This window comes from Gymnodraco acuticeps, unplaced genomic scaffold (genome assembly GCF_902827175.1).
Source record: "Gymnodraco acuticeps unplaced genomic scaffold, fGymAcu1.1, whole genome shotgun sequence".
NCBI lineage: Eukaryota > Metazoa > Chordata > Actinopteri > Perciformes > Bathydraconidae > Gymnodraco > Gymnodraco acuticeps.
This window is the reverse complement of record NW_022990647.1, coordinates 78,533-105,312: the sequence shown is the minus strand read 5'-3', so window position 1 is coordinate 105,312 and position 26,780 is coordinate 78,533. Positions and strand designations below refer to the sequence as shown.

General features: G+C 47.6%; 1 protein-coding gene across 1 annotated transcript; it reads right to left on the bottom strand.

Annotated features, from left to right (window-relative positions):
- Window positions 1-9,319: 9,319 nt before the first annotated feature.
- On the bottom strand, window positions 9,320-12,754 carry LOC117554829 (extracellular calcium-sensing receptor-like). The gene is made up of 6 exons (XM_034229375.1): window positions 12,597-12,754; window positions 12,184-12,454; window positions 11,254-12,060; window positions 10,854-11,084; window positions 10,388-10,511; window positions 9,320-10,227 (listed from the first exon to the last, which is right to left on the bottom strand). The coding sequence occupies exons 1-6, from the start codon at window positions 12,752-12,754 to the stop codon at window positions 9,320-9,322; spliced, it is 2,499 nt and encodes an 832-aa protein (XP_034085266.1).
- Between the last annotated feature and the right edge of the window lie 14,026 nt (window positions 12,755-26,780).

Genomic DNA, 26,780 nt, shown 5'->3' with positions numbered 1-26,780 from the left:
TTAAATCTACTACCGCAGAATAAACATATGGACATGGGTTACTATTTTTAAAAAAAAGAACATGGCCATAACCAATAACATACCATATCCAATATGAAAAAACATTGAAACTTGTTTATTTATTTGTTTTTGGTTCATTTATAGTTGTGAGTGTGTCTGTGCTCCTGAATCAGCCTCTCCTGTCTCCCCCTGCTCCTCTTTGAGGCAGCAGCAAAGACTAGTTTTAGCTCTCAACAAGTTTTTTAAGTTTATCTTACCTTTTTTCACCTAGTTAACTTTTTTTTAATTATTCATCCATATTTTACTAATCACTCCCCCTTCAAATGGAAATATGTGTTTACATAAATGGTGACCAAACCGTTTGAGACCCACAGAGAACTTAGACTAAGTTAACTATCTAAACACTCAGCAGGGTTGGCGTCATGGGGGGTCATTCGCGGGCCATGCCCCCCCAAATGAGTCACTGTGCCCCCCCAACGCAGGGTTGGCAAGCCTTGCCACTTTGCCGTTTTTTTCTTTTTCTAATCATATAAGTGAAAACGTTTCCACTAAAGGTTTTTTGTGTGAAATACATCAGAAATAAAGAATACAAATATAAAACACAGCCTGAGGTGTGCTCACTGCTGCTCTCTGATTGTTGCTTGACGAATGACCCCCGACCTTTTTTTTGTTATCATTACGTGGCTGTGTGTTTAGATGAAAGCCCAGTGGCGATCTGTTCATCTGTTATACTGATTATACAGTAAAGCCATCGAAAATAATATGATATACAGTACAGTACAAGTACATGGGTCTCTGTGTTTCATTCAAGCTCGGCTCTCTGTGTGTGGCACGAGCGCATTTTGTGAGTGCGCGAGCGGTAACGTGGAATGTTGTTAGCATCTGGTTAGCTAGCTACGCTAACGGATATAAAGGGCTGTTTCTACACCAAGGTGGAGGAGAGTCCTCTCCTGTCAGACTGTGAGGATCTTATAACGTCAGCTCAGTGAGGTAAGGACTCTCTCAGTGTTTAGATAGTTCACTTTAGTGTAAATTATCTCAGTGGGTCTCAAACGGTTTGGTCACCATTTATGTAAGTATTTTCGAGGAATACCTTTATATGATCATTATAGTTATTAAAGAGAGAATAAATTAAAAAACGGGTATGAAATACTATAGGACAGTAACACAAGAATACAGTTTAAAAGGGGAATGATTAGTAAAATATCCATAAAGAAAAAGTAAATCTGTGTACAGTTCTGTTTCATATGGATGCTGAGAGATGTAGACTATCCATAGATCTCTTCATTTTGCTCTCAAAGTGCACCAGATTGATGCATTTAACTTCAATATTTTAAAAATAATCTTCCCGGGGGAGCATGCCCCCAGACCCTCCTAGAGGAGGTTAGGTCCACCCCCACCTAAAACATGTTCACATGGATAGGATACTAAATACATTTGCACACTTTTTATATGGTGGCCTATGTCCATATCAAATCAAATCAAGTTTTATTTATATAGCACATTTTTCAACGATTTTTGGTCGAGCCAAAGTGCTGTACATATAATAAAAAATAACCTACAGTAAAGACACTTTACAGCAAATACAACAGCAAAGTTTGTGCAGAATATCAGTATGAGAAAACGACACCCTCTGTCCTTATATGTTTCTGTTTTGGTGGTCGTGCCACAACCGTGCATGTATGCACAAGTCATAGGTGCGCTATACAATAGCACTACACCCCTGCAATGTGTGTGAAAGACAATAGACTTTACAGCATGTTTTTTGAAATTGAAGTTGCGTTGGTGTTTGTGTGTTGGTTGTTGACGGCAGTGTGTGCCCCCCCCTTGGTAAATGATTGCCCCCCCATTCGATTTGTTCTAGAGCCGACCCTGACACTCAGAGAGTCCTTTACCTCACCTGAGCTGTAGTTATCAGTCTCTCAGTCTGACAGGAGAGGACTCTCCTCCACCTTGTTGACAGCTCATGATATCCGTTAGCGCAGCTAGCTAGCACCAGATGCTAACAACAACAATACACGTAACCGGTGCGCGCACTTTCTCTCTCGCTCACGCCACACATACACACCCTCGAATGCCGCGAGCTCTGCAGGTTATTAACCGATAGGTTAAAACCAGCAGCCTTCTGCAGGGAGCCCTGCTGTCTACTTAATCAACAGATTAGTGGCAGCCTGCTTAATTACCGGCTCTGCTTCCTCGGAGGCTCTCGCGGAGCAGACCAGGAGCGGGGGAGCCTCACTCCCCTTTGACTCGCCGCCGGGAGACCCTGTCTCTGGGGTGGCGGGGGAGTGGAGACGTGGGACGGAGCCCCTGCAGCCGCCGAAGGGCGAGTCTGACGCCGAGGCGGTTGTTACAGGGTGGTTTAGGCTAGGTTGCAGCTCCACCCTGTGGACGTATTGTGCCTGTGTTATATATATCTGCCTCACGTAATATACCTGAGTCCGTTGTATGATTGCCGCTTAGTGTGAATACACGGCGTTGAGACACAGCCTGACTTGCCTTGTTTATTAATGCACATACATCTACAAACATGGTGTCAGAAGCTCAAATAGGACCCAGCTGTGGATAGCATGCTACTGTCCGTCGCTGAGACAGAGTGCGTTTATTTGTTTTGGTGAGGTTTAGCAGTTTCAGTTAGCCTGTTAGCATTAGCGTCACGTTGGAACAATGGCATCCAGCATCCCACCTCCGGAGCCTATGAAGATGGCGGGGGACATCCACGGCAACTGGGTGAGCTTTCGAGCAGAATTTGAGGATTATCTGCTTGCGACCGGGCTCAGCGAGAAAGTAAAGCCGGTACAAGCAGCTGCGCTCAGGAGGCTAATGGGGAACGACTGCCGATATGTTTACAAACACAACCTGGGACTCACCGCGGACCAACAAAAAGATGCGGGTGCTATACTGGTGGCACTGGAGAAATACTTCACACCCGCAAAGAACGTAATCTTTGAGAGGTACGTTTTTGGCAACCTTAAACAAGAGGATGGAGAGCTCTTGGATGCGTTTGCTACCAGGCTGAGGGAAAAGGCTGCCTCTTGTGAATATGGAGCTATAAAAGATGAACTCATAAGGGACAGGCTTGTTCTCGGGATAACTGACGAGGGTGCTAGACGTAGCTTACTAAGGGAAAAGGACCTTAAATTGGACGAGGCCATTAAAATTTGCCGTGCAGCCGAGGTCATGGACAGCAAGTTAAAAACCATGTCACTGGGCAGCTCTGGACCTGGGGACAGCATTAATGCCACACAAGGACAGCGATATGGACGGAGGTCTGCCAGCAGGCCATCCGAGTTCACCAACACATCTGCACAACCACAGAGCATGAGAGACGCTGGCGAATGCAAGTACTGTGGCACACGGCACAAGCGTGGGCGGGACCTGTGCCCTGCTTTTGGTAAATCGTGCCGCTCGTGTGGCACTGCTAACCATTTTGCAAAAGTATGCATGAAAAGAGGCAAGCAGGCATGCCAGTTGAATGCTGTGCATGACCCGTTGCCAGGGGAACTGGAGGACAGCGATGAGAGAGACGTGTACACAGCGGAGAGCGTGGGGGCTGTGAACACTCGAGGTAAAAAGTGGTTTGTCAACCTGTCACTGCAAAGTGGGGTTCAGAGGTGCCAGCTCGACTCTGGAGCCACTTGCAATATGATGAGCATCAAGGACAAGACGAGACTGGCGCCTAGAACACCTCTTCTGAAGGGTCTCACCAGATTAAAACTATACAACAGTGAGTGGATGAGCTCATTAGGTGTGTACAGCACACAATGCGTCATTAGGGGTAAGACGCACAGACTGGACTTTGAGATTGTGCATACTGGCCAGAGGCCCTTGCTTTCGGGTGAGACATGTGAGAGACTTGGTCTGATACGCTTCACCATTCCTGAGGAGCTGAATAAGGTGGAGCACTGCAGGAAGGGAGACCTGACCAAGGAGTGTCTGGTCAGCACCTACCACGACGTGTTCACCAGCCCTGTTGAGTCTCTGCCCGGTGTTATTCACTTTGAGCTGGACAGCACTGTGGCACCGGTGCAGTGTGCTCCCAGGAACGTTCCAGTGGCCCTCAAGGCAGCTGTTAAGGCTCAGCTTGATCGATATGAAGAGGAGGGACACTTGACCACAGTCACTCAACCCACGGACTGGATTAGCAATCTAGTCATAGTGAAAAAGCCAGACAAATTGAGACTATGCATTGACCCGAATCCTCTCAACCGTGCTCTGAAACGGTCCCACTACCTTATGCCCACCTTAGATGACGTGTTGTATAAGCTGCCGAAGGCACGTATATTCACCCTGGTGGATGCACGTGATGCATTCCTGCAGTGCCGCTTGGATGAAGAAAGCAGCCTGATGACAACATTCTGGACACCGTGGGGTAAGAAACGCTGGCTGAAACTCCCTTTCGGTGTGTCAGTTGCCCCGGAGCTGTATCAAAGGAAGCAGCATGAGCTGCTGGCTGGCTTGACAGGGATTGAGCCCATGATATCCTTATAGTCGGCTGTGGGGACACAGAGGATGAAGCCAATCGCGACCATGACACAAACCTCATCGCTCTGATGGACAGATGCAGGGAAGTAAAGCTGAGACTGGGCCTGAAAAAGCTGCAGTTCCGAGTGAAGGAGGTCCGCTTCCACGGCCACATACTGTCCGCGGAGGGCCTCAAGGCTGACCCTGAAAAAGTCAGGGCGGTTCTGGACATGCCAAACCCCACAGACGCAAAAGGGGTCCAGCGGTGTGTCGGATTTGTGAACTATCTGTCCAGATTCATGCCACGCTTGTCAGCGGTATGTGAGCCGCTGAGGAGACTGCTGGACAAGGATGTGATGTAGCACTGGCTGCCCAAACATGATGCCGCCATGAAGGAAATCAAGGCACTGGTCACGGCGGTGCCAGTCCTAAGGTACTATGACGTCCGCAAGCCAGTCACCGTACAGAGCGACTCCAGTCAGACGGGTCTGGGTTGCTGCTTGCTTCAAGGGGGACAGCCTGTCGCATTTGCCTCCCGGGCATAGACCCAAACAGAGCAAAATTACGCACAGATTGAAAAGGAGTGCCTGAGCATCGTATTCGCCTGCCAACGCTTCCACTACTACCTATATGGGAGGGGTGATGTGACTGCAGAGACCGACCACCGCCCGCTGGTGTCCATCTTCACCAAGCCCCTCCTCAGTGCGCCAAAGCGCCTTCAGAGCATGCTCCTCACACTTCAGAACTACTGCCTTGCGGTGGTATACAAGCCAGGCCCTGAGATGTACATAAGTGACACGCTCAGCAGAGCCACCACCCCGCCACAGAGAACAGACACACTGTACCAACGTGAAATGGTCTGCAGCATGCAGCAGGAGCAGGGTGACACGGCGGCCATTCAGCAGGCAGACTATTTAAATGTCAGCAGCCAACGCCTGGCACAGATTCGGACACACACTGAGGAGATGTGTGTCTTCAAACACTTAAGTCTGTCGTGCTGGAGGGATGGCAAGGATACAAAGAGGAGACCCCTGTAGCCGTCAGGGACTACTGGGCCATCAGAGATGAGATAAGTGCACAGGATGGCGTGCTCTTCAGGAGTCAGCGGGTCATCATTCCAAAAGCTATGCGCCCGGAAATGCTGAGACGGATCCACTACAACCACGTGGGGGGCGAGGCGTGCTACAGGCAGGCCCGTGATACACTTTACTGGCCCGGTATGCAAGGGGAAGTCAAGGATTATGTGCAAAAGTGCTCTGTGTGCAATGAGTATGCACACGAACAACAGAAAGAGACTATGATGTCACACCCGCTCCCCACACGTCCCTGGCAGCTAGTAAGCATGGATCTGTACAGCTACGCAGCACAGAACTTCTTGCTCGTGGTGGACCATTATTCTGACTTTTGGGAGATCGACCTGCTCCGAGACCTATCAGCAGACACCACGATCCATAGATGCAAGGCACAGTTTGCACGCTACGGTGTCCCAGACAGGGCCATTTCTGATGGTGGAGGCCAGTTTGCCGGTGGAGAGTTCCAGGCGTTTGCGAGAGAGTGGGGTTTTGAGCATGTCATGTCCTCACTGAGGCACCCAAAGGCTAACGGCAAAGCAGAGTCAGCAGTGAAAATTGTAAAGAGCCTGTGCAGAAGGGCAGACCGTGCCAAAGAGGACCCCTTGAGGGCCATATTGCATTGGAGAAATACGCCCACTGAGGGTATGCATTGCAGCCCAGCACAGCGGCTTATGTCGCGGAGACTGAGAAGCCTTCTCCCTGTGGCCGACCAGCTACTGGTGCCTCAGGTCGTCATGGGTGTTCCTGACAAGCTGAAAATGAAACATCAAGCAGCAAAGCTGACATATGACAGATCTGCCAAGGATCTGCCGGAGCTGAACGTCGGCCAGCCCATACGGATGAAGCCACTCCCAGGAGACAGGACGGGCCGATGGAGGAGAGGTGTGTGCCTTCAGCAGTTGGGACTCCGGTCCTATCTGGTCGGTGTGGAGGGGACCACGTATCGGCGGAACAGGGTTGATCTTCGACCAGCCGTCAGTTCTCCCAGAATTGGCCCCGGAGCAGCCTGCGAGTGTGGGGAGCGCCAGAGCGGTCGTCGGCGTCCCCAAGGAGTCTCCAAGGCCATCACCCCCAGCTGTACATGCTGGCGAATGCCGTCCGCCTGTTCCGCAGCCGTCTTCATGGACTCCACCATGGCGTGGAACTGGGGTCCGAGCAGCCCGTCCGGGCTGATTGGAGCGTCCAGTAGCACTTTTCTGGCCGTCTCCGTAACAGACGCCTATACTTCAGCCCAAGGTGGCGCTGGATCTGTGTCACCCACGCGGAAATCCTCACCTGGGAGACAGCGACAGACGCGCACAGAATGAGCGCCGTGCTGGCCGCCTTGCTGATTTCCTCTGCCTCGGTGGTGGACCGCTCTACCAGTGTCCCCACCGAGTTGTAGAGCCGCGTGATGTTATTCGCCGCCGCGCTGTGGTGACGGAGAGGGGGAAAGCATGTTCGGCCACCAAGCTGGCACCCTGCTCCGACTCTGTCTCCCCCGTCCGGGGGAGAGGAGAACCGAACTGTGGAGGGAGACGGGGCAGGAGTTGCATTTTTCCTCGGACTCCTGCCCGGCACTCGGCCCCAGGGACACGAGGCCCCGTCCGCGGGCTCGTAAGCCTGGACGGGCCAATCGTCCTCCTCGGCCACAGCAGCAAGAGCGTCCACTCTCCGCTTCCTGTCGCCCGAGGGGAGATGAGCGCAGTGTGTGCATGCTACCTGCTGGTTTAGAGCCGCGTATGCGTGCTCTGACCCCAGGTAGGCTGTGCTTCAGTAACTGTGCTGGTTTGCTGAAGAAAAGAGGGAGCAGATTGCCGGGCCTCCTTGTGGGGGCCACCTAGCGGGTGGGCGTGGACTACAAGTGTTTCAGTGCTGCGCGGGGGCGCAGAGGGATAACCCAATAGCGATAGCCTTAGAGGGCGAAGCCATATACGAAATAGAACACAGGGAAAAAAGACCGGACAATACACAGGGAGGAAAACATGACAAGGAGAAAAGCAAAACACCCACTACCAGACACACAAAACTAAAAACGTGACACAACACAAGAATCGTGACAGTTTGCCCCTGTTCTTTTTTAATGCAACTACCTGCGCTCCTGCAAACTGTTAAAACAAACGCTTCAACTTGTACAATTTTGAATCTGTATTTTTGAATATCGATCTTAAGTTGGCGTGACGTTGAAGTCGTGCGACCCTGCTGTACTCGGCTTGGTTCGTTTATAGATGTATGATGCATTTATCAAACAGACCTTATTTCGAGGTATTTTCAAAATACTATGGAGAAATCCCATTGCTTTTTTGTCGAGGGAACCCATGCGCAGCTTACTTCGGGGTAAATACGTCATCCCTGCACCACTCTATAAGAACTGGATACAGCGTCGGAGGCGGGGCCTCGTTCATTCCTATGAGAGCTGCTCATTGGCGCATGAGGACAAAATTGACTGATATTTTCTAGAGCAAAACGTCACAGATTACCCATCATGCCTTGCTGTCGAGAGCATAGAACATGCACAGTTGAGTTTCCCCTTAAGCCCCGCCCCCAAGCTCCCGCTATCGGCTCACTATAATGAATGGAGAGAGAAAATAAATCTAGATTCGGCTTTTGGTGCATTTTACAACTTTAAGGACCTAATGATTCTAATAAGGGCTATAACATAGTTAATACTGGTAGTTTAAATACAAAAAATGATCCGCTGATTTACAGACTCTTTCCCCATGTTAGTCAATGAGAAAAAAGTCTTTCTGGTCTGGGTGACGTCACGGACTGATACGGAAATTGTAGTACCGCCGTTTGGACACTAAGAAAAATCTCCTCAGAGTCCGGCGCACTTCCTGACTTGGTGGGCGCCCGAGCAGCTCCTATCTGTTGCATTGAAGGGGTGCGGACTGCACATGCAGGGCCGCCCCTCCCTACAGGCCGATCATGCAGACTGCGTGGGGCCTCACCTTGCGGAGGGGGCCTCACCTTGCGGAGGGGGCCTCTCCTTGCGGAGGGGGCCTCACCTTGCGGAGGGGGCCTCACCTTGCGGAGGGGGCCTCATCTTGCGGGGGGAGCCTCAACCCCCCCCCCCCCCCCGTAGACGCTCGGAAAAACAGAGGGCCTCATCATATCCTCATCATATAACTTTGCGTGGGGCCTCCAGTTGGCCAGGGACGGCCCTGGGCGCATGCAACACTTTCTGCGCCACAAGCAGGCAACACGTGATTTATCAGTAACTTTCGACATCGTAAAACAATCGTAATCTATATTTTATCGTAGATTATAAATTTGACTGAAACCAACTATATAATATGGACCTTGTTAATTAAAAAAAAAAATGTATACAAATGTAAGTATTTTTTTAAGACAATGTAGAATGTGGGAAGAGGTGGGCGGCGCCCTTCGCACCCCTATGGGCCGGCCGCCACTGGAAAATGGTCTGCAAAGTAATATTCCTGAATAAAGTGAGGTTAAGATGTTTTATTTCAATAGCTTTAATATATTTGGGGCTACTACATAACAAACAGTGTAGGAGAGGTTATAAAACACATGTGTACATGTTTTTGTAAAATATAAATAAAGTTGAAATGAAAATACAGAAAGTCATGGATGGTTTAAACTTTTAACTGATTTATTAATATGAAATACAAATTATTCTAAATGTCTTTAATGTCAGTACTGTAGCACCAGATAGGTAGGATTCCCTACATGGAATAATCTAAAATATAATGTTTTGTTTTAGCTATCATGTTTGTAACGAATAGTGTCACTGCAGAATTCAAGCCAAACCACAAATCAAATACTTATTTTATTTGTATTTAATTGGATTCAGTTTTCCCCATCAGATGTTTTTTTGTGTTCAGTTCAGGTTTGAGTACAATAATAAAACATTTGGGTGCAAATATACAGAATAGTAGCCCATAACTGGAGGCCAGAATAGCAAATATCTCCACAGCCACAGCGAACTTACCAGGAGAGCTGACATAAGCTGGGATAAAGGTGATCCAGACCGCACAGAATATCAACATGCTGAATGTGATAAATTTAGCTTCATTAAAATTATCAGGCAGCTTTCTAGCCAAGAAAGCAAGCAGAAAACATAACACAGCTAAGAGCCCTATGTATCCTAATACAGCCCAGAACCCTACAGGTGATCCCAGGGCACACTCAAGAATAATCTTATCCTTATAATGGTTCATATTTTTAAAGGGAAATGGAGGATTGATTGCCAACCAAAGTATGCAAATTATAACCTGTATTAGAGTAAAACTCAGAACACTGAGTCTCTGCTGGGCAGGCCCAAACCACTTCATCATATTACTGCCTGGAAGTGTAGCCCTGAAGGCCATTAGAACCACTATTGTTTTCCCCATAAGACAAGAGATAGAGAGGACAAAGGTGATGCCGAATGCTGTGTGTCGCAGCATGCAGGACCACTCTGAGGGCTGGCCGATGAAGGTCAGAGAACACAGGAAACACAGAGTCAAGGAGAAGAGCAGCAGGAAGCTCAGCTCAGAGTTGTTGGCCCTCACAATAGGAGTCTCTTTGTGAGTCAAAAATATGACTGATGTCAGAAGAGATAGAAAAACGCCAACACAGCCAAATCCAGTTAAAAGTGCTCCCATGATTTCTTTGTAAGACAGGTATTCAGTCAATTTCGGAAGACACTTGTCTTTATTTTCATTTGGCCAAAACTCAGGTGGACAGATCAAACAATCAGGGGAATCTGTGAAAGAGAAATACAATCATTACACTAAAATAATAAATACTCAAACAATAAAATGTACAAATATTATATTATATCAAAAAATATAAATGTATTGTTGCTCTTTCATATATCCCACTAAAAACACATGAAAATATTCAATTTGAAGTTATTTACTCACTTGTCTCATTACTTATTGTTCCGTCAGGGCACTCAAAGCAGTCAAAGCAACACACAGGCTTCAACTTATTCATGACCTTACGAGTCCCTGGTGGGCATGGTTCTCTGCAGACAGACCTTACGACCTGAAAAAGTAAAGTCCGGCATGTAAAACCCACAAATGAAACAAAATGTTTTTGCATATCATGGACATATAGTTCATTAAGTTCTTATAAAGTATAAGGAACACAATTAAATTAGCTTTTTTAAAGTACTTTGTACATTACATTTCAATTTTAACTTATGATTATAAGAACTTTTGTCCGTTATCTTGTGTGGGTTACGACATATGTAATGTCTGCAATACTGTGTTTTTAATCATCAAACAAATCTGACTTATCAATTAGTTTTCTATCAAGTAAAGACTTTCTATCTATCTCACAGTTTGCATATACAGTATGTGGGGACTGACACTCTGTTGATGTTACCTTATTCTTGTTTCCTCCCCAAACAATTTCGGTGTTCTTTTTTACTTTGAACTTTTCCCCCTCTGGAAAAGCGGTATCATATTGACCGATATTTACAATATCCACAGAGCCGTCTTCTTTCATCTGCCAGTTAACTAATTCATACTGAGCAACTGATTCTCCATTTTCATCAAAGAAAACCTTCGCTCCATTCTCTGTTGTGAAGTTCACGTACTTAATGTGTTCCAACACCTATAGAGGAACAATGATCAATTTAGCAATCATAGACTTAACATTCGAATGGTACACTAATACCTTAATGTATAATATGATATTTATGTATTTTTTGCATTTACCGTAAACACCAAGAATCACTCAATAATAAACAAATAAGTTATATTCAAATAAAAACCGAACTTACAAGCTTAGGCTCAACTTCATTCTTGTTTACACAGGGCTTTCCTGTGGTGGGATTTGAGCCATTTTTACATTGCAACAGTGCATGAAGGGCATATGCCACCAAGTACACAGCTTTGTACACGTTATTCTCAGCCCTGAATTGTGTCACGTCTGTGTAGTCATTGGAGACAGTCCTGAGATCCTCTGTGCCAGTGCACATAGTAGAGATATTTGATGATGAGAAGGTGCAGTCAAAAAACATCTCCCACATTGCTTTAACTACAGCACTTTCTGGTTCATCTGCAGGTTTAAAGTTGAGCAAGAATTCAGCAAGACCTGGTATAGATGACTGAGGCAGGGCAAAGCCCATTGCCCCCTGCAAAATGTTATTTCTCTTGACAGAAGCTAGGTCTACTTGTGTGATCCAAGACTCACTACCTAGCCACTGCTTTCCAGTTATGTTATGTTTTTCAATTCTTGACAGTAACGATTTGGTAAGAGACAAAGACATAAACAACAGGACCACATTTGACGAGGATTCCCTTATTGTCTTTACAAAAGGAGACATCTGCCTTCCATTTAATCTCCATGAGTAAGGTAATGTGTATTCAACACATATCCCCTCTTTTTTTGCTTCCCTAATGAGATGAGCGGTTCCTTGTTCTGAGTACAAAGAGTTAGCGTAAATAATCCCAAACCAACGCCAGTCGAAATATTTCATGAGCTGCACAATACCGATGATTTGGAAGTGGTCACTTGGCACAGTTCTGAAGAACGAGGGGTACCGTCTTCTGTCACTCAAACAAGCACAGGTTGAAAGATGGCTGACCTTCAAAGCAAAAACAACAACAACAACAACATGCAAAATACAGCAAATAAGAATACAAATATTTTAAAGATGGAAATATATATATAAAGCAACAAATTGGACACTACAGTTGTATCTACTCACCTGTGGAATGGATAGTGGGCTTAGTATGCTGTTTATGCCTTCACTCACTCCAGAAGATGAATGGCCTAAGAGAGCCTGGATGTGACTTCTGCAGCCTTTTGAGTCGTCTCCATTTACAGCTTCTGCAGCTACGTGTACCAGGTTTTCACTCCCACAGCCATTGAACAGCCTATAACCCAGACTAACTCCAGGAAGAAGCTTAGTATCTCTATTTATCTCTTCCACAGTGAAGATTACTGTTCTGGCGAATTTCAATTCCCTGGTATTCCACCTGAAAACATAATGTGAAGTATTGGAACTTTACTAATAAAGAATTTATTAAAGCTGAAACACACCAGACACAAACATACTGTTAATCTTACGATTTTCCTAAATTGCATTCCATTTTTATAGATTATATTTGAAGCACTTACCCTGTGCAGTATTCATTTGGCAAAGCCTGGTAGCCATTATCATTCAGTTTACGAGTACTGGTTATAGAAAATACTCCTCCTATAATAAGATCACCTTCTTTTGAAAACTCCATAAACCCTTTCTGCCCAATGAAATTGCATGTTTGGTTTTCCGACATTGTCCTTGCCAGCAGAGTGAATAAGATGATAGTGATCCAACCCATCATGAACCACCCTCCCCTTCACTAAAGCACTTCTGACCTGGAAGCTGACCTTTATAGTTTGTCTTTACCACATGAGAAACATCAGCAGCCAATGCGAGCACAGTCTCAAAAGATTATTTTTGTTTTTCACTGCACTTCAGAAACTAGTCTTGCTGATTGACAGATGATTGACAGTTACCCTTTTAAAGAAAATATGTTTATTGTAGCAGAATACAGTTTGAGTTTGGCGTCTAGGCTCGGGCCTCATCACTCCACAGATTTACAAAGAACATTGAGTGATGATTAGATAACTATCCCCCAACACTCGTGGAGATTAGATAACTCTCCCCCAACACGGCATGGAGATTACATACTGTTCTGTTACAGCTAAATGTACTCTTGTTTGCATTTTCTGGGCTATTCTTTGTGTGCCTATTGTGCCTAGTCGTGGTCCCTTTAAGAATCAGGATGACATCATCAGATGGGTGTGTCAGGTGATCATTAGAGAGGAAATAGGCAAAGCATGGCTCTGTGAGCAATGTGTTATTGTTTGTTAGAAATCCAGCTACATCTACATACGTCTTAATGCCTTTGATCGCATTGTATGTAAGTATTGTTTATGTTTGTGTTATTAACAATTACAGATGATTATTTTTAGAAAATATTGTATTCTGTGGTGTTTAATGCTGGAGATCTTCCGAGTTGTCTCAATATTGTACAAGGCTAATGCAAGGAGAGTTACATGAATAAATGTACAAATGGCTGATTATACTGTATGTTTAAAATATGATGCCATTTATAACTGTTTAAGTTCTAGAATTACAATAACTACATTAAAAAGCTTACAGTAAATATAACAAGGCAATTCAATTAATGTTAAAGCTGTGTTGATTTATATACATTGTGCATATTTGTGTATGTAGAAATTATCATAGAATTGATTATATTTTGTCTTGTTTATTTTTAGTGTCACGCCTTCCTTATATCATTAAACCTGTGGGCAAAGGATTCACGTCTTCAGAGTCTTGGTGTACGGAGGGAGTTTATCTGGCTGTTAAGATATATACACACTACATATACCGGGGACAGCACAGTGAAAATACGGCATTCTAGAGGGCAGGACAACGCAGTGTAAGCTGGCAGACAATGACAGCATCTTCACATACAGCCACTGGATGACCGTCAAAACAGTGTCTAAAGAGAGGTACACTATCAAACGGTGCCATGACAGAAAAGGCTTCTTCGCTAAACACGCGCTCCCGTCATTCAGGCTCCCAACTACGATCAAGAGCATCATCAACTGGGTCCGCTGCAGTCAGGGCACGAGCGAGAGCAGAAGCAGCTAAAGCACGTCTTTCCTACGCCGAAGAGGAAATTAATATAAGGCTGGATAAAGCTAAATTGGAAGCATCTATGGAAATGCTCAACATACAGAAAGAGACAGCTGCAGCTATAGCTGAAGCAGAAGTATTCGAAGCTGCTGAGGATTTAGACATTGAGAAAGAAAGGAGTAAACAATGTTTAAGCTCTGTATCATTGGAAGCAGCATTACGCACACAGCAATATGTTGTTGACCAAGCCAAAATAACGGAGGCTAAACCTCAACTAAGTGATCATTATGTACCAGCAAATACAAAGCCAAGTCCTGGCAACAGCATTTCACATTCACAGCTCAAACCAGAAGCCAAACCTTTCATTCTCCATCAAACCAATCCTGGATCCCAATCACCTCATCTTACCTCACTGCAGCCTTGCATCAACAGAGACGAGTATGCTCATGGGTCACGCAATGTTAGGTTTGAGAACAACCGCTGTACTCCTGGACAGTATTACAGGCCTCAAAACCACAGTGGTAATCCTTCCTCATCGCCCCATCCCATATCTCCAAATTACAATCACGACGACTCAAACCTGAATGACTTTGTGAGATATTTTGCACGGCACAAGCTTGTGGCTACAGGTTTGCTTCAATTCAATGAAAAACCTCAGAATTACAGAGCATGGAAACGGTCTTTCCAGACCGCAACCCGGGGTTTAAACCTGACACCAAGTGAGGAGATGGATCTTCTGCACAGGTGGCTAGGTAACGAGGCAAGACAACATGTCGAACAGATAAGAGCAATACACATAAATCACCCTGAAGCAGGATTAGCAATGATATGGGACAGACTCGAGCGAACATATGGCTCACCAGAAGTCATTGAAGACGCTCTGTTCAAACGCATTGACACCTTTCCTAAAATAACAAATCAAGATTATTCCAAACTGACAAAGTTAAGTGATCTATTAATGGAACTTCAATCTGCCAAAGCAGAAGGAGACTTTCCTGGTTTCTCCTTCCTCGACACAGCCAGAGGCGTCAACCCAATAGTTCAGAAGCTTCCATTCGGTCTGCAGGAAAAGTGGGCATCAGTCGGTGCATCCTACAAGCGGCAAAATCTTGTCCACTATCCACCTTTTGACTTCTTCGTGAACTTTGTCAGCCAGGAGGCTATCATGAGGAATGATCCGAGCTTCAACTTCGCCTCCCACACAGACACAGCTAAACAGAATGATAAGACAGGTTGGAAACCAAACAAATATCGGGAGGTCTCTGTCCACAAAACAGAGATCCTCCCCGGAGTCGTTACTGAAACCGGTGAGCCCCCAACGAGATCTGAGGACTTTGATAAAATGTGTCCGATACATGAAAAGCCACATCCACTCCGCAAATGTCGTACATTCCGAGCAAAGCCCATTGATGAGCGTAAGGCATTCCTAAAAGAGAATAATGTGTGCTTCAGATGCTGTTCTTCGTCATCACATTTCGCGAAGAACTGTAAAATGAAAATTCAATGTTTTGAATGCAAAAGTGAAAGACACCATACAGCACTTCACCCTGGACCCGCACCCTGGATGGAGGAGGTGGTCCCTGCTCCAGAGCATGGCGGGGAGGAGGAGAACACTTCACCTCCTCCTCATGTCACCACCAAATGCACAAACGTCTGTGGCGGAGATCTGGCAGGTAGATCCTGCTCCAAAATATGTCTTGTAAATGTATATCCATCAGGCCACAAAGACAAAGCAATTCAACTGTATGCAATTTTGGACGAACAGAGCAACAGATCATTAGTTCGTTCACAGTTCTTTGAAATGTTCAGTGACCAAAGTCCGAGTGCTCCTTACACATTGAGAACATGTGCTGGAGTGAAGGAATCAGCAGGAAGAAGAGCCAGTGGCTATGAAGTTGAGTCTCTGGATGGAACTGTCCACATCCCATTACCCAGCCTCATAGAATGCAATGACATTCCTAACAACAGAAATGATATCCCAACCCCTGATGTGGCTCTCAATCATGCACACCTCAAGTCAGTGGCGCACCTCATCCCAGACATTGACCCACAAGCCCCTATCATGCTTCTCCTGGGTCAGGACGTTATCAGAGTTCATAAGGTTCGCAAACAGATGAATGGCTCACACAACCAGCCTTATGCTCAAAAGTTAGAACTGGGGTGGGTCATTGTAGGCAATGTTTGTCTAGAAAGCGTCAAACCATTGACGATCAACAGCTTCTACACGAAAACCACATAACTAGAGTGTCCTATTCTCCAAGTCACTCAGGATTCAGATGGGAAAACCTCCTGTGATGCTGACCACCTTGGAAGTACTGTGCCCAATCTGGACCATTTGCCTTTTGTGCCGACAGATCAGAACCCCACAGATCATGCAGGTCATTTAAAAAGACACTAACTGGCTGACTGGACCCAAGTTTCTGTCCAAGCCAAAGCCAAGTATCTCTGAGAGCACCTATGATCTTGTGGATCCGAGTCCAGACCCAGATATCCGGCTTCAAGTGTCTACTTTGAGCACTGCAACAGCTCACAAGCAGCTTGGATCTCAGCGATCTACCAAGTCCTCTTTATGGGAGTCACTCACTCCTTCCGTTACTCGCCTCTTGCACATCGCATGTGTGTTCAAGGCAACCCCAAAAAAGAACAGTTATCGTAAGGGCTGGCATTGCTGCGAGGCAGAATTCACTGTTGAGGAATCCAATCAGGCTGCAGATATCATCATTCAAGCATGCAAGAAGTGGCAGTCAAATCAAGTACCAAGATATGAATGGCCTCTTCGACTGACAACACAGACTTTTCCTAACAAAAACGGGAAGTTGCATCAGGTCGAGGTGAAGGTCATCGAACCAGGAGGGACTTCGCTCTTTCTTAGGCCTGTTGCAGAGATGGTGCCTCTTCTCCCCCCAGATGGCTAGGTAATGGAAGTGTTCTAGATTTGGGTGACGTGTATCACACCAGACGGGGAGTGTTCTGTTACAGCTAAGTTTACTCTTGTTTGCATTTTCTGGGCTATTCTTTGTGTGCCTAGTCGTGGTCCCTTTAAGAATCAGGATGACATCATCAGATGGGTGTGTCAGGTGATCATTAGAGAGGAAATAGGCAAAGCATGGCTCTGTGAGCAATGTGTTATTGTTTGTTAGAAATCCAGCTACATCTACATACGTCTTAATGCCTTTGATCGCATTGTATGTAAGTATTGTTTATGTTTGTGTTATTAACAATTACAGATGATTATTTTTAGAAAATATTGTATTCTGTGGTGTTTAATGCTGGAGATCTTCCGAGTTGTCTCAATATTGTACAAGGCTAATGCAAGGAGAGTTAAATGAATAAATGTACAAATGGCTGATTATACTGTATGTTTAAAATATGATGCCATTTATAACTGTTTAAGTTCTAGAATTATAATAAATATATTAAAAAGCTTACAGTAAATATAACAAGGCAATTCAATTCATGTTAAAGCCGTGTTGATTTATATACATTGTGCATATTTGTGTATGTACACTGAACAAAAATATAAACGCAACACTTTTGTTTTTGCTCCCATTTTTTATGAGATATACTCAAAGATCTAAAACATTTTCTATATACACAAAATAACCATTTCTCTCATATTGTTCAAAAATCTGAAAAAAATCTGTGATAGTGAGCACTTCTCCTTTGCCGAGATAATCCATCCCACCTCACAGGTGTGGCATATCAAGATGCTGATTAGACAGCATGATTATTGCACAGGTGTGCCTTAGAATGGCCACAAAAAAGGCCACTCTGAAACGTGCATTTTTGCTTTATTGGGGGGGTCCGAAAACCAGGCAGTATCTGGTGTGAGGGGTAGGGTTAGGGGTAGGATTAGGGTAATGTTGTGAATCGAGTGGCCTGTGTTCGTCGTCCATTACATACGCCTGCCCATACCATAACCCCACCACCACCATGGGCTACTCGATTCACAACATTACTCTAACCCTAACCCTACCCCTACCCCTCACACGAGATATTGCCTGGTTTTCGGACCCCCCCAATAAAGCAAAAATGCACGTTTCAGAGTGGCCTTTTATTGTGGCCATTCTAAGGCACACCTGTGCAATAATCATGCTGTCTAATCAGCATCTTGATATGCCACACCTGTGAGGTGGGATGGATTATCTCGGCAAAGGAGAAGTGCTCACTATCACAGATTTTTTCAGATTTGTGAACAATATTTGAGAGAAATGGTTATTTTGTGTATATAAAAATGTTTTAGATCTTTGAGTTCATCTCATGAAAAATGGGAGCAAAAACAAAAGTGTTGCGTTTATATTTTTGTTCAGTGTAGAAATGATCATAGAATTGATTATATTTTGTCTCGTTTATTTTTAGTTTCACACCTTCCTTATATCATTAAACCTGTAGGCAAAGGATTCACGTCTTCAGAGTCTTGGTGTACGGAGGGAGTTTATCTGGCTGTTTAGATATATGCACACTACATATACCGGGGACAGCACACATACCTATCCCCCAAAACTGCGAGAACTGAGAGCCTGACGCTGGTGATATTAGTCTGATAAGTAGAGGGCCTGGCAAAACAGCCACGTGGCCATTCCCCCTAAGCACCGTGGCTTTGAGGGGAATATACTACCTAGTGACTGCTATGTGAAGGCCCAGGAACAGCCCGAAAAGCCATCCCCCTTTAGCACTGCGGCTTTGAGGGGAATATACTACCTAGTGACTGCTATGTGAAGGCCCGGGAACAGCCCGAGAAGCCATCCCCCTTAAGCACCGCGGCTTTGAGGGGAATACACTACCTAGTGACTGCTATGTGTAGGCCTGGGAGAGACCAGTGCCAATCCCCCTCCGAGCACAGCGGCTTTGAGGGGAATATACTACCTGTTGAGACTTCTATGTCTAGGTCTGGAAGCAGCAACAATGAGCTTTTCCCAAGTGCACAGCAGCTATGAGGGGGAAACACTTGAGCTAATTGATATACCATCTAAACCAGCAACCACCTGATATGCAATCGCATAATTCTACGGGTATACATATTTGAATATTACGCATTCGCCAAGTTGTGCAAGAGCTCATGGTTGTTGTGCTGAAAGGGTCTCATTCTTGTGAAGCATGACATAGCACTGGCATGCAGAAGATGACCGACAGCCCAGGACTCCTGGGTTGAGGTAAGCAGATAGGGCGCTGCGGTTGTGGCTGCGCACATCTTAAACAGTGATGGGAATAGCGATCTGGGGGGAGGCCGCAGCTTGGCAGAGATCACGCAGCCTGGAGGCGAACTTTGATCTCGTCAGGGGTTTGCAGCCATCGAATCAACATGGGTGCCGACCCATGTGTCAGAGGGCAATGATGCAGGACGTTCAGCATGGAAGATAAAGAACAAATAAAACAGTGTTAGTGTTAGCAATGATTTTTCAAGTTCCTTGACCAGAAGTATCAATTTGAATGTTTCGAAAAACCTGGCGAGGTGACAAACGCCGGCTACTACAGCAACCAAAGTTACTGAGTGTAAAACCTTAAACGCTATTAACGTCACATATGTATGCCACAGAAGGTCTCTGTGATATCTGCTTTCCCTAGCAATGCACATACCCCTATTGACTTAATCGTCTTTCGGCTTCATCTACAGAAGCTTAGAAACCGGAAAGCTCTTCAGGAGTTAGGCTATTAATACTCTTGACGGAAGAATCATGAGGAGCTAACAGATCAATAAAAATACTTTGCAAGAAATATTTCCTCGTTGCGCTTGGGCGCCTATCATGATTCTAAACTCTTTAATAGCGGCACATCTAATAATCCTGGTTCCTTCAGCGCAACTCAGTCTTCAGTGCAGGTTTTAACAGACATAGGTCCCTTCGGGAGCCAGCAAACCTGCTAGGGAACCTTGATTTAGCCTGGTGATAAGGTAATTGACAAACATCTGTTAGGGTGATAAAGCTTTGTAGAGCTGGCACATCACTGGAGTCGATTTTGCAGCGTGAAGCCTCCCGAGGCACACCAGCATGGGTGGCCATCTCTGTACAAACTACACACGTGTGTAAATTACAATTAAGATAGGTACACACATCCAGAATTATAGCATATATAGAAGGCTTGAATCCTCTGGGGAAAACTCTCTCCTTGGTAGGTGATTGAATGTACATGGCCGCTTTGGCAGAGAAGAATTCATGGTATTCATAGAAGAGAGAGCCACTGTAATGAGCGAAGTCTAAGATGATGGACAAATAGTATCGAGCTATTCTTCATTATTCAGAACCACATAACAGATATATTAATTATTTTTGATTTATTATTATTTAATTCATAGTAGTATAACTACTTCTGTATAATTGCCTCACAATATGAATTACTGCAGACGAAATATTTCCATAATAAAACATTGCCTCATGCAGAAATGTATGATATACCTGCTAATATGTGATTCCTAAGTCAGGAATTGCTGCTTCATGGTTCAGGAAGCGAGAGCCAGTGGTTGGAGCAGGGACTACATTTCCCAGAGTCCTCGGGGGTGTGACGTCAGCGGTAAGCGGAGGATAAACAGGGAAGTAGAAGCATGGGTTGAGGAGGAGTGACCCGGTTTGTTTACATTTGCAGGCAGCGGAAAACGGGTTTTGTTCCAATCTATCGATTCCCTGGAATTAAAGGTTTCAAGCGCTGATTTAACTTCGAAAAGGGAAGACAGGATGTCAGGTAGTTTAGGAATGCCGGAGTCAGCTTGCTCCTGCCTTTTTTGGTGTTCAATTGGCCGCGAGACATTGAGCCTGTTAATTAACGCTCTGTGATGAGAGGGTTTGTTACCGGTGGTGGCGTACAACTCGGGCCTTTCTCTCGGCCGGAAGGAAAAAGGCTACTCGTGGTTGAGGACGGACGGGACACCCGGCCAGTCGTTCCGGGAGCTGCGGCTCGTTCCAGCGGCGTCTGAGCCATGCTCTGAGCTAGACTATGTTTCGGATATGAGGCAGGCTTCTTCCCCCGTGGATGATGATTCGCTTCCAGAGTCGGAGATAGCGAGACACATGTGTGAAGGACAGCACCAGCAGGTAACTTGAAAATATCATGTAGGACTTTGTAGAGCAGCAGCGATGTGAATAAGCAGGCAAGCAGCAGCAACATGAACATGAACGCAGCAAGTGGACACAGCAGCAGGAAGACCTGGCAGTTTAAATAGAGCGGCATGTTTAGGAGAATGTGTTTGGTTGGTTGTAACGCTGCGTCCACACTACAGCGTCGACAGCTTCAAAAACAGTTTCAACGCGTCTGCCCATTCACTTTGAATGGGGTGACGTCACGTTGCCTCGCTTTTTGCCGAACTGAATTGTGGGTAGCATAGCGGTCCGTCTCCGCCGGCGACGCCGGAGTAGCCAGCGCCAGCCAATCAAATCCCGTTTCTGAAAATCTGACAGCTCAAGCGCTAGCCAATCAAACCGCGTCTAAGCTGGGAGAGATATCCCGCCGTTGATTTCTATATTTCAAAAAAAGATGGAGGAGAAACTATAGGTTACTTACGTAACCCCAGTTCTCAGAGTAACATGAAGTGAGATGTCTCACTATGGGATGCGCCTCATCGCGGAGCAAACAGAAGCATCAATCTCATTACGCCAATCCTGATTGGCTGGTGATCTTGACCTCAGCGTCAGGGAATCACCCCCTATAAGTAGCTTGCGCCACGACGCATGCATCATTCAAAATTAGCACCTCTTCTCGCTTCACCATAGCAAGGAGGGCCGTCTGGTGAGACATCTCACTTCATGTTACTCTGAGAACTGGGGTTACGTAAGTAACCTATAGTTCTCATTCATAACACTCCGTTCGATGTCTCACTATGGGAAATTGTAGCTCCCGTATTGCCAGACGAGCTTATCTCGAAAATCACCAACCAAACAGCAAGGTGCCCAGCACTGCTCGGGCCACGCTTGGAGCGGAGACGTCTAGCCTGTAAAAGCGGACAAAAGTGAGCGGCGAGGACCAGCTCGCCACTGCACAGATGTCTTGGATGGAAACACCCTTGAACAAAGCCCAGGATGTAGCCAGGCCCCGAGTCGAGTGAGCCCGCAGACCCGAAGGTGCTTGCAAACTCTGACTCGTATAGGCCAAAGCAATTGCTTCCACAATCCAGTGGGAGAGCCGTTGCTTAGTAACAGGCTTGCCCTTGTGAGGGTTAGCCCAGGACACAAAGAGTTGGTCATTAAGACGAAGCTCCTTTGATCTGTCCATATATGTGCGTAAAGCACGGACTGGACACAACAGATCCTGCCGCTGTTCCCCGGAGGAAACCAGCGGCGGAGGAAATGCCTCAATGTCAATTGGGGTACACGAACCAATCACCTTTGGTGTAAAGGCAGGGTTGGGCTTCAACAACACTCTCGTTTGCCCTGGGGCGAACTGAGTGCATGAAGGATGTACAGACAGCGCATGAATATCACTGACCCGTTTGGCAGATGCCAGGGCCAGTAACAGCACTGTCTTGATTGACAGATGTTTCATGTCAGCTCCTTCCAGGGGTTCAAATGGGGTCATTCTGAGCCCATTTAAAACCACTGCCAAGTCCCATAAGGGCACCAGTGACCTGGAGACAGGGAGGAGCCTGCGAGCTCCCTTCATAAAACGGCAGACCAAAGGATGTTGGCTAGCCGTCTTACCCTCAAAGCCCACATGGCATGCAGCAATAGCAGCCAGGTACACCTTGATCGTGGAGAAAGCTCTGTGTTTATCGATCAAGTCCTGTAGAAATGATAAAATCACCCCGACAGGACATTGAAAGGAGATGTGTCCTTCTTGAAGGCACCACTCCTCAAACACCCTCCACTTACAGTCATAAAGAGACCTGGTGGAGGAAGCTCTCGCACTCTGAATAGTGTTTATCACCTTCTGAGGGAGTCCCACTGTATTCAGATTGTACCACTCACGGGTCAGACCCATAGTGCCCCGCGCTCTGGGCGTGGATGAAGGATCGCCCCCCCCGCCTGAGACAATCTGTCCCTGCGTAGAGGGGGCTGCCATGGCTGCCCGCACAACAGCCGATATATCTCCGCCAGCCCGTACGTTGCGGGCTAAGGCGGAGCCATCAGGATAAGTGTGTGGCGTTGCTCCTTCACTCTGGCCAGAGTTGGGGGTATCAGAGCCAGGGGTGGGAACGCGTACAGAAGACCCGGAGGTCAATCGTGTACGAGTGCGTCCACGCCTAACGGTGCGTTTTAAATCGTGCATTAAAGAGAACAGCTGTCATTGAGCATTTTCTCTTTATGCGAACAGATTTAACGCGGCTCTGCCGTAACGCACCCACAGCGGACTCACGATCCTTGGATGTGGAGTCCAGTCTACATAGAGTGGTGCACCTCTGGACAGTAGTTCTGTCCCGAGGTTCATCACTCCTGGTACATGCGTCACTCTCAGAGAGAGGAGACGTCTGCCGCTCCAAGGGATACGTTTGTGTGCCAGTGTGTGTGACTGGAGACAACGCAACCTCCCTTGGCGGTTCATACACGATACTGTGGTCGTGTTGTCTGTCCTCACGAGGACATGGTGTCCTCTGAGAGAAGGCAGAGAGCGTTTTAGGGTGGGGAACACCGCTAAAAGCTCCGGGTGATTTACGTGCGCCCGCTGGAGGTCTCTGCTCCAGAGACCCCTCACCGGGCGACCTTCGTAAATACCCTATCAGCCTGTCAGACATGCCTCCGTGGTGGCCACCTTCTGTGAAAGGACGGCACCCGTAGGCGCGCCCCGTACTAGAAAAGTGAGGTGCGGCCAGTGGCGTAGTACCACTACGCATTTCATAATAACCAATACTCTCCGCACGCCGTGGCGCGCGGGGTTTGGTTTTATTATGAGACCCATGTTGAGCAGGTGCTTTACGAGGACATTTGTCTGCGTAATCTGACTCTGCTCGGCGGGCATTATAGATAAAACCCTCCTTTCTAGGAGAGAGAGAATCTCTCTCTCCAGAATATGGGTTGACTCCCCCCGGGCTTGTGAATACAGATAGGCGAGGGGGGGTGACGGTGACTTGGAGTCTGTAGCTCCGTGTAACCGTTTTGAGAAACCCAAGCAGATGTCGTGAGCATCTCCCGCTGTATGCTCCTTAGAGCCAGCTGAGATGTCACATCTCTTCCCCTCTGAGTCTCTATTTGTTGTGTTATGGGGCCCTCCAGTGTCTGAGCACTGTGGTGCCCCATTTCGACAATCCCCACCGACACAGCGCATGCGTGTGGCGGTGGTGCCCTTACGGCTCCAGCCGGCACTGCGCATGCGCGTGACGGTGGTGCCTTTACAGCTCCAGCCGGCACTGCGCATGCGCGTGACGGTGGTGTCTTCACGACCCCAGTCGGCACTGCGCATGCGCGTGACGGTGGTGCCTTTACAGCCCCGGCCGGCACTGCGCATGCGCGTGACGGTGGTGCCTTCACAGACCCGTCAATTGTCCGCCCTTTGAGAGAGGCCGTAGCTGCTCTCAGAAGGGGAACAGTTGACGGACTGTTTATTGTTTTTCTTTTCATTTTTCTGAGCTGCGCCCTTGGCTCGAAGCCTGGATGCGTCAGCGGAAAATGATTTGTGACAGAAAAATCAATAAGTGTGTGACATGTGTTTATGCGGACTTGAGGATGGTGTTGAGGCATCTCTCGAGGCGGCGGGAACACATTTAGAGCTGGGGAACCGTAGACTTCCAGCTCCGTCACAGAGGGGAGAAGGAGGGGCTGTCGCGCCGCTCGCTTCTTCTTCCTCGACTGCTGGCCGAAATTCTGGGTTGGCTGCGCCTGGGCTGCAGCCGGAACCGGAGATTTTCTAGGCCAGCTCGCCCTCGTCCCCTGCCTGGGCTGGGGACTCGGGGCGGACTGCGACCTCTGCGCTTTCGGTATTTTTAACCGAGCAGGGTTCGCAGCTTGGACGAAGGGCTGCCGCTGCGAAGGCAGCGGCTGGGGCCTTCGAGGGAGGCAGAGGTGGAGGGCCTCGTCCTCCTTCTTTTTCGACTTGCATCTGATTTGCATGGAGGCAAGAGCGGAGCCGAAAATCCCCTCGGGAACGATGGGCATGTCAAACACATCCTCCTTTTCCCGGTCTGGGAGATTGGTGAGGTTGAGCCATCTAGCTCTTTCCTGCACCACCATGATCCCCATTGTTTTGCCCGTGGCCTGGACGGCGCAGCGTTGGACACGGAGACAAATGTCTGTGACCGCGGCCAACTCGTCCAGAACGGCCGGTCCAGGATTACTCGACATATCCTCACAGAGCTCCGCTTGGTATGCGGTTAGCAGTGAGGAAACGTTCAGAGCCCTGGCGGACAACGCTGCGGCTCTGTAGGACCGTTCCGTCATGGTTGACTGGAAACGGTCCACCTTCGCTGGCAGCGTTGGGTTCCTGCTTGGTGACGGGCCCATCCTCGGTAGGAGGTGGGTTGCCACCAGCAGTTCCATCGGCGTTATGCGGAGCAGGCCGAGCCTCTCCATACCGTCGCAGTCTAGGGAGGAGGCACCCTGGATTGGGGCCTTGTTGGTAAAGGGTCGGTCCCTCCACGAGACCGACACCTCATCCAACATCTCCGGGAAGACCGGGAGGAGTTGCCTCCTTGTCCTCGTTGCTTGGGGAGAATGTTTCCCCTCGTAACGGGACCTGGCGGTCTCCTTGGCCCTTTCGGGCCACGGGATGTCTAGCCTGGACGCAGCGCGCTGACACGCGGCCTGCAGGTCCCTGCTCAGACAGGGCGAAGCTGGTGTGCTATCGCCCGGGAGAGCAGCCATCGCTCCCGGCTTTGCCGTTTGAGCCGATGACATGAAGATATATTCTTCTTGCTCATCCGAATCAGACAGGAGGGACTCAGAGGTGTCCTCTTTGTCCCCCATGTAGTCTAATTCCAGGACATTCCCCGCGGGTGAGACCATGGTGAGGTCTCGCCGGGAGTTCCCGCCTGGTGAGGCGTGGGGCTCCGTTCCCGCGTCTCTTGCCGCCACCGGGTCCCGGCCTGACACGGCGTGGGATCCCGGTTCCGCAGCTGCCGCTGTTAGTGAGCCCCAAACCGACATAGTGAGGGGCTCAGTCTCTGCAGCAGACGCCCTCGTGTCTTGATTGCCAAACGGCGAATCAGTGGACATGAGGGAGTCCTGTTCCAACAAGCTAGCTTGGTGTGCTAGCCGTCGGTGGAGGCTCTTTCGGGTGAAAAGGGCGCAATGCCCGCACGAGCCGGGGTTGTCGATAGCCTCCTGGGCGTGTTTCAGCCCGAGGCAGGACGGGCAGACCTGGTGTGAGTCTGTGCCTGCTATCTTCAACCCGCAGCCGCATGACCGAGCCTTCGAGTCCCTGACTCCTCTGGTGTGAGGGGGAGAGGCGTCCATCTTGTTCGCCTCGTGGCGTGGAGAGGACCCGCTCGTAACAGGTACGTCGTTGAGAGAGAAAGTGTTACCAACCCGTCCTTAATCCGGAGAAAAAGGGGACGCTGTGGGTCCTTTGTTCTCAAAGAATATTGACTGGTGTGTCAATATACTTCTAATCCTTTTCTCCTCCGTGAGAGAGAAAAAGAAAAGCGTCCTCGCTACCGTGGTGTCGGTAGTAAGGGGAAGCTAGCTAGCAACGGGTGCGTAGCTAGCTTGAGAAAAATCAAAACCTTACCTTACTTTCCGGGGAAAGAACGGCGAGGTCGATTTTAATACTAACTGGCGTTAGTATTACCGTCTTCTTGCGAAGCAGAAGGAGTAGCC

Excerpts from the sequence above, each read along its gene's own strand:
- LOC117554829 (XM_034229375.1), bottom strand. The coding sequence starts at position 12,754 with ATGTCGGAAAACCAAACATGCAATTTCATTGGGCAGAAAGGGTTTATG. Across the intron at positions 12,061-12,183 it reads GCCCACTATCCATTCCACAG|GTCAGCCATCTTTCAACCTG; the intron begins GTGAGTAGATAC and ends TTTGCTTTGAAG. Across the intron at positions 10,228-10,387 it reads AACAATAAGTAATGAGACAA|ATTCCCCTGATTGTTTGATC; the intron begins GTGAGTAAATAA and ends TCTCTTTCACAG.